The following is a 12,660-nucleotide window of genomic DNA, read 5'->3' as shown; positions in this document are numbered from 1 at the left end:
TATATATATGTGTGTGTGTGTGTATATATATATATATATATACACACACACAAATATATACACACTAAAGCCCTCAAAATGAGTCTCATGAATACATGAGCATGAATAGAATAGAGGAAATGGAGCCCCACCATTCTTTGGATGGAGTTGGACAACCAGTTGTGACCTCTCTGAGCAGGAGATCGGTAAGATCTGTACATAGAAACTGTGTGCCCAACAATGTGAAAAACCATTGTGTCGTCTTAAACAAGTTGGAACAATCAATAGAGTGACTGGGATGAAGTGACATAATTCACTTGGTCCTTTAACTTAAGAAAGTTTTAAGAAAAAGATGAATGCAGTTTAGACCTCTAGAAATTCTGATGATGTCACCACTGGTCTGGGCATCACGTGTTGGTTTTAAGATGAAGCAGAGATTGAAGGTCACCGACAAAGTGAACTTCTGAGCCTTGTTCCTCACCCAGAAAACAACTCATTATTTTTAAATGTAAAGATATGTAAGATATTGTTTATAAGATTGTGTAATATTGTTGAATGTTTACTTCTCAAGTAATTGAGAATGTATTTAAAAAGAAATAAAATTACTTGTTTAACGAATACTTCTTTTTTAAGAAAATGATAGTGAAATGGTTATGTCATTCCAGCTCACACACCTACATTCAGTCACATGGTTTGTTTCGCAGAGAATGGAGTTTGAACAGAATTTATATCTCTTTGTCTTACAAACTGGAGACAAGCCACTTTCCCAATATGTGAGGATAATCTTGATGGGATCTGTGGCTCCAGGTTTGTGGACCCCATTTCCAGGGCTCTGGGTGTAATTTGGTGGTCTTACAAAGTAGCAGATATCCATCCATTTTTGTCCATTTAAGAGCAAAAATAACAGTTTCTGTATAAGTGAAAATAGACCTTTTAGAACTTTAAGGGAAATAAGACTGAGGGAACCAAAAGGTTGAAAGAATTGTTTTAATTTGTTTGACATTCAGAATTTTTTAAAAGTAATTTTTAACATCACGCCCCTAGATATATTTGCAAAATCCTATCTAGAATTTCTAAAATATATTATTTTAATGATTGTAAATTCCAAATTCTGTAGCTTTTTAAATCCATTTACTTTATACACATTTACTTCAAGTGTTATTTGCCAAATATTGTTGAAACTTGGCACAATATTATTAGTCATATTTTGTATAATAAAACATAAATTCTTAACACTTTACTGCCCACCAATTCAAAAGTTCTTAGTTCTTGCTTTATGCAGGGTGGTATGCTCATTGCCTTGGTGGTGGATACAAAAATGAGAACCTGTCCCTGCTCTCCAATAATTCAGTTTAATGATCACATAGGAATAGCCGTACTCCTAGGGAAACTGGTAAGCACAGTAGTGAGGGACAGCACAAAGGAAGTAGGGAAAGGAGTAATTCTGAATGAGTTCTTGTAAAACACTAAGCCAATAAAACGGGGTTTTCAAAAATGGGCATAACTGATGTACAAAGTTAGAAGGAAGGATTTACCATTATACTTAGTATTCCAAGTACACACCCAGGAGAAATGGGAACATACAGCCCTGCAGAAGCTTACAATCTAAAAGATTATTCATGATAGCCAGAAGTGGAAACAACCCAAATGTTCAACTGAAGAATTGCTGCTGTGTGCCGTCGAGCTGGAACCGACCAGTAGCTGACCCTCCAGTGGGTTTTCAGAGGCAGTAAATTGTACTGAGGAGATTGCTCCCACAGAGCAGCCAATAAATTCAAATTACGTGGCTTTGGGGTTGCAGTGCAGGTTCTTGCCGCTAGGCCACCAGAGCTCTACATGATGAATATAAAATTGGTGGTATAGTCATCCAATGAATTATTTGACAATAAGAAAGAATGAAATACCCATCCTACAATGCAAATGAGCCTTGAAAACATGAATGAAATAGGACACTGATTATAGTATTCCATTTGTAATGTTCACTAGGCAAATCTGTAGACAAGCAAAAATGGTTGGCTAGGGCTTGGGGAGTTGGGGAAAATTAGTAACTGCTAATTGGAACATTTTTTAATGTGGGATGACAGATGTTTTAAAATTGTGATGGTTGCACAACTACTAAACTGCTTTAAATGGTAATTATATGTGGATTGCATCTCAATAAAGGAGTTGTTTTTATAACATTGGGTCCATAATGGGAGGTAAACTTAAGACCGGCAGGGCTGTGGCCTGAGTGAGACAGAATAACTTCAAACCTTTTGATTTTTTAGCAAACTGTACTACAGAGAAAAGAACTTAAGGACAGAGTGAAAGTTACCTGACAACAGAGAACCCAGGTCAAGGCAACAATAGGTGGCTGGAGTGAATATGTAAGGCAAAGGGACCACATTCTAAGAGTCAATCTGAATGGTTCTTAAGACAACCAGAAGCTGATGAAAATGTAGCGGGGGGGCGGGGGGTGTGTGTGGTAAGGTACAAAACACACCACAGTTTCCCATCATTGCTAAGGTCTAATCCAGCTCTGAAATGGATTCCCTATAAAAATCTGCATATTATTGGGCATTTTATTAGCATGCTGAGGAGTTGTTAAGTGGTGCAAACAAGTGCTTGGCTATTATCCGAAAGGTTGGCAGTGCAAACTCAGGCAGCAGTATCTCAGAAGAAAGGTCTGGCCATCTGCTTCCAAAAAGGCACAAGCATGAAAACCCTACAGAACACCATTCATCTCTGCAGCCCCCGGGGTCAGCACACAGGAGAGGTAGCTTGACAGAAAATAAACTAGCATGGTCTTATTTTTTTCATCAGAACTTATAAAAACCCATCTATGGACTTCCTGGATGTCCAACTGTAGACTGAGACTCTCCAGACCAGCAGATCTCAATGATGGTATACTGACATTTTGGACTGGGTAATTCTGTTAAGGGCCTTTCTTGTTCAGGGTAGGATGTTCAGTAGCAACCCAATCTCTAGCTAGTAAACCCCTGTAGCTCACCTCCACTCTCAAGTTGTGACAACTGAGTGTCTCCAGATAACTGCCTAATGTCCAGTAAGACAAAGGAGGTCCAGTGGAGAACCACTACTGCAGGAGATAATGGACACGTTTTACGGTGAGTCAATCACTTGGAGAGCCTATGAAAACAAATTTCAGTCTGCTTGGGGGAGACAAAAAAATTTACCTTTCTGACTAACTCCAAGTAATGGTGATGCTTCTGGTCCTGAGATAACACTTGGAGAACTAAGTGGGGTTTGGGGAAGATTCCAAAGATGCTGCTGGATATCCTGCAATGCATGAGACATCCACTGATAACATAATGCTGACGCAGCCACTGCTCAGAAACTCCGTGCTAGAGTAAACCATTTCTTGAGAGCTGGTTTGGAGGTTCTAGCGGGAGCGCAACTACTCATATACCCTTGACCGAAGGATGGCTTTTTTTTAATTGGGGATGGTTGGCCTCTTCAACCAGCGCCATGCAGCTTCAAGAGGGATGCATGTAGACCGGTGAGGCGGAAGGGGACACCTGCCTAGCCAGCCAGATCAGCCAAATCAACCCTGGCTATCAGTGGGGTGACAGATGTCACAGCCAGATCACTCTCACATCCTAGAGTAAGCCATTTCTTGATGGCAAGCAACTGCAGGTCACAATCCATTAGCTAATGTGTGGCCAGCTTGTGAAGGTAAAACAGCAGAAAATAACAGCATGCATCAAAAACGGTAGCTTGATTTGTGAAACTTTTAGGGAGATACATAGATAGGTATGTCAGCAGGTAGAGGTACAGTCGATTCTCCTCTATCATCTCACCTACCCACCACCATTGAGTAGATCTGCACCACCTCAGAGCTCCCCTCCATCAGGACTCCGAAGCAGCAAATCTTTCGGAGAGACTACCCATCTTTCTCTAAGGAAGCACCAAGGATTCAAACTGCTAACATCTGGCATCTGGCTACGTTACTACACTGCCAGACTCGGCCATTAATCACATTAAGCAAGTTAGGATCTATCAAATCTCCATGAACACTGATTAGCAAACACAGCCATTGCTCCCAAGTTAAATATGAGGCTAGATTCCTAAAAGGCCCTGGTCACTTTTTTTTTAATCAAATAGTCAAGACAGAACTTTGCTTTATGCATGTTTCTATTAAAAACCCTTATTTAATACAGCTGATCCATACCATCTAATGAAGATCATTTAAACTTGCATTTTCTCTAGGAAAAACAATGCAGCCCCAAGCTCTTGTTGTTGTTGTGTACTGTCAAGTCAGAACCGACCCATAGCTGATCCTCCAGTGGGTGTTCAGAGGTAGGTAACCACAGAGCAGGAGATTGCCCATCCTTCTCCCACGGAGCAGCTGGTGGATTCAAACCACATGCCTTTGGGATTGCAGAGCAACTTCTTGCCACCAGGCCACCAGAGACCCCTCTGTCACTATTTAGTGTCACCATGCTCTTAGGGACACTCAGCAGCACTTGAGCACTGTGTTAGGAGCCTCTTTTGCACAGTGGTGTCACCAGTAAAAGGCAGTAAAATGAGGAAAAGGTGACCCTTAAAGAGACTATGGGAACTCTGGTGGCTTAGTGGTTAAGGAGTTGTGCTGCCAACCCAAAGGCAGAGATTCAAATCCACCAGCTGCTCTGAGGGAGAAAGATGGACAATCTCCTCTCGTGCAATTTACAGCCTCTGAAAACCCTCTGGAGGGTCAGCTCCGAGTGGGTTCCAACTTGACAGTACAACAGCAGCAACAACAAAAAGAACACAAAAAGGACACTTGTTTACATTAAGAGAGGTGAAGTAGGAGGGCCAAGCACCACCTTGTCTGTTCAGCCTTAGGTGGCAAACTGGGTGTCAGTGAATCAGCTTTTTCCCCCCCCCCCCACTTTGTATAAATTGCAAGTGACTGTGTGATCACATAGAGTACTGATTTGAGGGTTACAAGCACGTTTTAGTATGTGAGCAAATATACAATCTACAAATAATGAGGATTCACTGTAGCTATACAACTGTATAGCAAGTTGGAGTTAAAAGTGCAGAAGGAAAAGCAATTCAAGATTCTTCAAGGGTTGTGTAGTTGACGGAATAATGGTCCCCAGAAATATATAGGTCCTAATCCCTGGAACCTGTAAATTACTTTATATGGAAAAGGGGTCTCTGCAGATGTAATTAACGATTTTAAGATGGAGAGATTATCCTGGATTGTCCAGGTGGTCCCAAATTCACCATTTTAAGAGAATAGCCATTTAAAAGAATTATGTTATGTACCGTCAAATCAGAACGAATACATAGCTGATCTCCAGAAGGTTTTCAGAGGCAGTATATCACATGAGAGGAGACGGAATATCTTTCTCTCACGTAGCAGCTGTGGAATTTGAACTGCTTACTCTGGTGGCCCAGTGGCAAGAAGCTGTACTGCAATCCCGAAGGCATGTGGTTCGAGGCCATCAGCTGCTCTGCAAAGGCTGGGCAATCTCCTCCCGTGCGATTAACTACCTCTGAAAACCTGCCAGAGAGTCAGCTATGGTTTCGTTCTGACTCTACGGTACACAAGAACACAACAACAACCTAGGGTTAGAGTACAACTCCTTACTACAAGGCTACCAGAACTCCCATGCCAGCCACCATTTTAAGAAAAAGACAAGAGGCAATTTGGTTACATAAAAGAAGGCAATGTGACAATACACTCTGGTTCTGCTGAGGGAGGAAGGAGCTGAAAACAAAGAGATGGAAGAAGCCAGCAGAAGCCAGAGGGGGTAAGAAAACGAATTATCTGCAAAAGTGTCCAGGAAAAGCACAGCCCTGTCTACAACCTGATTTTAGGTGAAACAAAAAAACAGCTGCCATTATGAACTGGGCTCCTTTAGGGTTTTCAGCAGCTGATTCTTTCAGAAGTAAATCACCAGGCTTTAATTCCGAGATAGCTCAGATGACTTGAACTAACCTTTCCGTTAATAGTCAAGCATGTTAACCATTTACACCACAAAGAAACTCCGGATTTTAGACTAGTAAAATTGAGTTGGAGTTTTTGGCTTCCAGAGGATAAACATATGTTCATTTAAAGCTACCAAATTCATAGCAGTTTGTTACAGCAGCTATATGAAAATAATCCCAGTGACAATCAAATTGACCTCCAAAGTCATGCATCATGTAGTTTTACTTACAGTTGCTAATTGATTAAAATATAAGCCAATAGTGGGGCTATAGTTCCTCTATCAATTGTGATCCGTTCATGTGTGACCATCTGAGAAAATGCAAGATTAGATCGGGTACAGAATCAGACATTCAGTGCTGGGCACACTTGTTGACATGAAGAGTAAACATCTAAACAGAAATGTCTGCAGTGCTCTCCTTGGCGCCCTGACCTCTAGATAATATTCTTTCCTTAGCTCTTCTCTGGATTCAACCATGACCTCTGTCTATGATTCCAATCCCAGAATTTCTTCAAACTTCCTGTGTTTCCTTGGGTCTAATCTTCACCTGGATGTTCTAACATCTCTAAAATGAGATTCAACATTTACTTCCCAAATGTGCTCTGCCTTACCATGCCCTGTCTCCTTTAAAGACATAATTTCTCTGCCACTCACCTTGAAATGTATCTGGAAATAATCTATGATGTTTACCTTTTCTTAACCTCTAATTGCTAACTCCTATTAATTTTACCTCAGTTGTACTTATTGGTTGTTTAAACCCTCATGCTTCTTATAAGCCTTTCATATAAAGTCTCTTCCTGGTCCAATTCATTTTAAACAGACTGTTTGAAAGTAGTGGATAGGTCACCTATTGATTTAAAAAATACATGTATCTCATTGGTCATTCTGGAAGTTGCTAAGGCTACAAGATCATTCAAAACATGTACAAATGACTTTTCCTAATGAGACGGACAAATTCATTTTATATTAAAAAAATAACATCATAAATGGAAGAGGTTTGGTAGAATCAGGAAATCATTATTTTTCAACTCTTAATGAAATAACAAGGGGCACTCTGGTGGCCTTGTGGTAAGGCCAAGCCAAAGGCACATAGTTTAAATCAGACCAGTTGCTCAGAGAAGGATGAGCTATCTCTTCCCAGATGATTTACTGCCTCTGAAGATCTGCTGGAGGGTCAGCCCTGAGCCAGTCCCACCTCCACAGTACCTAACAACAATAGCAACAGTGAAATAATAAGCCTAATGGATTAAGCGCCTGGTTGTTAACTGAAAGGTCAACAGTTCCAACCCACTAAAGGCCCTGTGGGAGAAAGACGAGGTAATCCACTCCTGTACAGATTCACAGCCCTGAAACTCTAGGCGGCAGTTCTCTGTCCTATAGAGTCCTGTGAGTAAAAATTAACTTGATAGCAGTGGGCTTAATAAAATAATGTTGGGGGAAAAAATAATGTTAGACAGGCAACATTCATTAATAGCAGCTAAAACCACTAGGTGAAAGAAGATTTTATAATGAATGAAACCACCTGATCCCACTGGCCAGGCTTAACATCACTGAAGGTGAAACTGTCAGACATGATGGTCCTATTGAGTTGATGCAGTACATGGTATATGACATCAACTATGGAGGGTTCTTTTTAGGGGTAAAGAACTAGAATCTAATCAAAAGTCCATACTGAAGCACCAGTTTAAAGAAAACATGAGAGACAGAGGAATATTTGTAACACTATGTTTTGTAACACAAAACCTGAATGGAGAAAACTGTACAGATAAATGATCCAGTTTATGACTAAAATAAATGGCCAAAGGAGATAAATAAAATGAAGGTAAATGTGTAGCATAAAGTATACATCAACTAAATGCAACACTGGATCCTGATGTAAACAGTTAAGATATTTTTGAAACAGGAAAACTGAACAGATACTATTACATGAATGTTTAATGAAATCTTACTCATTATACTGAGTTTGACAATGATATTGTGATTTGATTAAAATTAACTTTTTTTAGGGAGCTCTGGCGGCCTAGAGGGTAAGGAGTTGCACTGCCAAAACAAAAGCGGGCAGTTCGAATCTACCACCTGCTTTGCAGGAGATAGATGGGCAATCTCCTCCTGTGTGATATATAGCCACTAAAATCCACTTGAGGGTCAGCTACGCGTCAGTTCTGACTAGACAGCAATGAGTTGAGGGGTTTATTTGGTAGATATGTATGTATACACACACATACACAATGAACTTTCCTGAACATTTAAAAGTGTTAGACATTATTACACTTTGCTCCTCCTACCTTTTCTCCCCATGCCATTAACATTTTTGAGATGTCCAGGTCAATTATCTTAGGGAACAAGTTACACTCAGCATTTTTCTAATAAATTTCCTATGATTATAAACACTGTGGGCTAGAAAATGAAACTGCTGACACTGTATAATTCTTTTATCATAGATGTCCTACTTTCAGCGATATTAATTTTGAAAACTTAAGTCACTGTGGCAACCCCAAAATTTCCCATCGGAAAGATATCGTTTCCTCTTTACAATTATTGCATGAACTATAGGTTCTATTTAATTCCTTGTGAAGATGCTGTTCTTCAACATCTTTCTTTCCTCCAGTGGGTTCAGCATCCATTTTGAAGTGCCTTTGAGTTGACGCGAACCTCCAATCTTTCAGTCAGCAGCCAAGCTTAGTAACTGTGACTTCACCCAAGATGACCTAGTGGATTCAACATTCTAGTTTAAGGAAAAAAGTAGCCATTATCTTAGAAGCTCTCTTCCCCAACCCATAAAATCCCCTTCTTCATTAGAGAAAAACTCTATCTTTGATTTAATATTTCTTTGTCTCTCTTTTCCTATATTTTTTACCACATTTGTTTACAGCCTTAAACATAATGACTTCCTTTCCCACTCTGTAATTTTATACAACTGGAATCCTTTTGCATATACCTCCTGTAACATGCTTAGTTCAGTTAATATTATATTCCTGAGAGATAGATAATATCATGGTGTCGCACATAACTAGAATTCACGACTACGTGGAATTATAAAGTTTGGTCATAGTACAATGTATTTTTTCAACCTATCTTTGATGGATATTAGGGTTGCTTCCTATTCTTTTGTTTACTATAACAAAGTTCGATGCATGCTCTTGTAAGAATTAGAAAGGATTAGAATTGAGGGCACATACAACATCAATTTTATGAAATAGTGCCAAATTGTTTTCAAAGAGATTATAGGTCACTTATCTTTTCATGGGTATCAGTGCTCCAAATGGCTTGTGAACCAATAAAGGCATAAAAGGTCTTACACTTCTTTGCCTAGATAGTAGATAATCAATAAATATTTATTAGTTTGTTGATTCATTAATTTTTATAAAAAAATTGAAGATATGAAGAACAAAGAAATACACTAGGGGAAACAGTCAGTGGTAAGGAAATTTTTTATGTAAAAAAGAACTACTTTTCTGCAACTGTAGTGAAAAATTAAGAGGGAATAATGAAAGCAGCAGCTAAATACCAATCAATATTCTTTTAACAGGGTGCTTTCTCTGCTCACTGAGTGCTAAGGAGTTGCACTGCCATCCCAAAGACTGAGAGTTTGAAAACACCAGATGCTCCATGCAAGAAGAATGGGCAGTCTCTTCCAATGTGATTTATAGCCTCTGAAAACTCGCTAGAGGGTCAGTGATGAGTTAGTTTCAACTTGAGGGCAAACAACAACTACAACAACCATTCTCTAACAAATTATAGCCAATTAAGGGGAAAACAAAGCAGGATACTTTTCCAGACAGGCTCTAACATGTATTATGCTTCTTTTTCTCAATCATTTTCTCCTTCTTCCACTCATTCAAGGTCTTCAGTACTTCAGGGGCCTTAGGTCGTTTCCTGGGTTCTTTTGAGAGTAATTTTTGTAGAAGAATTTTCTGTAATGTTAATAAGAGTCAATACAAAGAAATAAAACAAGTAAATGAAATTCTGATCATTTTCATTACTTACTTCCTTAGCATCATATATATCTGGGAAGAAACCTTCCCTAAGATTCTGAAAAACCTGAAAAGAAAAAGATTTGTAATTAGGACATTATCTACTAGAGAGAAGAAACAAACTTTAAAATCGTTAAAGACTGAAGGTACTCAGAATCTTTGGGAAATTTTCTTTAGTCAAGAAGCAAACAAAAATCTCTGCACAATACCCTGCTGCAAACACAAGCCTCATAACCACTGCTGACACTTATTAATGCTATTGTTAGGTGTCTTTGAGTCTACTCCAACTCCTAACAAGCCTGCGCACAAAAGATTGAAACCTTGCTTGATCCTGTGCCATCCACACAGTCTCCAGTGTTTATGGCCATTGTTGTAGTTGCTGCATCAATTCTTTTCATGGAGGCTCTTCCTCCACTGAAGACTCCGCTTTTCCAGAGATGATGTCTCTTTCCAAGGGCTGTTGTTGCTGTTGTTATAGTTGTGTACCGTGGAGTCAGGACCAACTCACAGCTGAGCCTCCAGGAGATTTTCAGAGGCTATATATCGCACCAGTAGCCAGGAAATTAAAAGACGTATTGCCATGGGAAAGTCGGCTGTTAGGGACCTCTCCAAAGTGCTGAAGAGAAATGGTGTCTCTCTGGAGACTGAGGTGTATCTGATACAGGCCATGGTCTTTGCAATCACTTGTTATGCATCAGAGAGTTGGACAATGACTAAGGAGGATAGACAGAGAACTGATGCCTTTGAGCTGTGGTGCTGGAGAAGAGTATTGAGGGTACCATGGACTGCTAGGAAAACAAACAGATTCATCCTGGAAACGGTCAAACCGGGCGGCTCCTTGGAGGCAAGGATTCTGAGGCTCCATCTAACATACTTTGGACACGTTGTAAGGAGGGACCGGTCCTTGGAGAGGGACATCATGCTTGGGAGGGTGGAGGGACAGCACAGGAGGGGAAGGCCCTCTATGAGGTGGACTGACTCAGTGACTGGGGTAATCGGGATGGGTGTATCGGAGATGGTGTGATCGGTACAGGACAGAGCAGAGTTTAGGGCTGTTGTACATAGGGTCGCTATGAGTTGCAAGCGACTCGACGGCACATAACAACAATATATCGCACGGGAGTCAATTGTCCATCTTCCTCCCATGGAGCAGTTGGCAGACTAGTTCAAGGACTATTGTTGTTATGTGTCATTGAGTCACCCACGACTCATAGCAACCCCATGTACATTAGCTCTGACCCCTGCCCTATCCTGAGCCAGTCTCACTGACAATGACACACCTAATCCCATTGCCCCAGTTGCCATGTCAATCTATCTCATCCAGGGTCTTCCTCTCCTACACTTTCCCTCCATCCTTCTGAGCATGTCCTTCTCCAGGGACTGGTCCCTCCTGGCCATGTGTCCAAAGTATGTGAGGCAGAGCTTCAAAATCCTAGCCTCCGGCAAGAAATTTGGTTTCACCCTCAGCAAGACAGACCTATTTGTGCTTCTAATAGGCTAAAAGTATATTACTGAATATGTATGTGAGATGAATTTCCAACACTCTTCTACTGAAAGAGCACCTTGGTTATACTTCTTTAAAGATAGATTTTTCTTTCAGCTAGATAGATACTCCTTTCAGCAGTCCATAGCATATTCCATATTCTTTGCAAATATCATGATTCAAAGGCACCAATTCATTGTTCGTCTCCCATTTTTATTGCTGAGCTTTCGTATGCAGATGAAGCAATTGAAAATAACAAGTCTTAGATCAAACAGACATCCTGGCTTTTAACACTGTATTGAAGTTTGTTGTTTTTTGTTTTACTAAAACCAAACTATTCTAACATGATAAATTTAACATAATATTTTCCTCAAGGTTAAATTCCTTTACACCTATTTTTTAGACATCATTTATAATTATTAAGTTTCTATAGGTAAATAATTTGTTGTTGTTGGGTGCCACTGTGTCAGTTCCAACTGAACTACACTTGAGCCCATTGTTGTAGTTACGATGTCAATCCATTTTGTTGAGGGTCTTCCTCGTATTCTCTGCTCTTTTCCTTAAGGAAGTCTGATGTCCTTTTCCAGAGGCTCTGGTAACTTAGTTCATAGTGTCTTGTGCTAAAATAATGGCCATACAACTCAGGCAGTTCAAATCCACCTTCAGCTCCACAGAAGTAAAATGAGCAGTGCCCTCTCATTAAGATTTACCATCTCAGAAATCCAACAGAGGGTCTCTATGAATTGAAACCAACTCAACAGCAGTGAGTCCTTGGAGAAGGACATCATGCTTGGGAGGGTGGAGGGACAGCACAGGAGGGGAAGACCCTCTATGAGATGGATTGATCAGTGACTGGTGTAATCAGGATGGATGTGTCAGAGGCAGTGAGATTGGCACAGGATAGAGCAGGGTTTAGGGCTGTTGTACATAGGGTCGCTATGAGTCGCAAACGATTCCAAGGCACATAACAACAACAACAACAATATTGAATCACCTGTGTTTTGGAATGATCATAAATACAAGTCTCTTCCAGTATGTTGGTTAAGTAACTACCTTCCAAATTTCTTGCCATAAACAACATTACCAAGTCTTAAGGAGTCGGAAAATCAAAAGGGCCGAACTCGCTCAGCATATCTTAAGCCCAAGGAACTGAAGAACAAATTCAAACCTCAAGTTGCTATAATCAAGGATGCTTTCGGCAGAACGTTAAATGATCCTGGAAGTATTAAAAGAAGATGGAAGGAATATACTGAGTCACTGTATCAAAAAGAATTGGAAGACACAGAAGAATTTCATGAAACAACAT

The 12,660-nt window shown here is 40.1% G+C and overlaps 1 protein-coding gene across 1 annotated transcript in view; it reads right to left on the bottom strand.

The window, feature by feature from the left end:
• Window positions 1-9,682: 9,682 nt before the first annotated feature.
• Window positions 9,683-12,660, bottom strand: part of EIF2AK2 (eukaryotic translation initiation factor 2-alpha kinase 2) — a 52,314-nt gene continuing 49,336 nt past the window's right edge. The window contains exons 14-15 of the mRNA XM_006882393.1: window positions 9,885-9,938; window positions 9,683-9,811 (exon numbers count right to left, since the gene is read on the bottom strand). Of these exons, the coding sequence (XP_006882455.1) occupies window positions 9,683-9,811; window positions 9,885-9,938 (183 nt within the window). The remainder of the gene's footprint in view (window positions 9,812-9,884; window positions 9,939-12,660) is intronic.

This window comes from Elephantulus edwardii, unplaced genomic scaffold (assembly GCF_000299155.1).
Source record: "Elephantulus edwardii isolate Elephantulus edwardi_28Jun2011 unplaced genomic scaffold, EleEdw1.0 scaffold00019, whole genome shotgun sequence".
NCBI lineage: Eukaryota > Metazoa > Chordata > Mammalia > Macroscelidea > Macroscelididae > Elephantulus > Elephantulus edwardii.
Note: the sequence above shows the minus strand (reverse complement) of the source record. Positions and strands in the feature narration are given on the sequence as shown.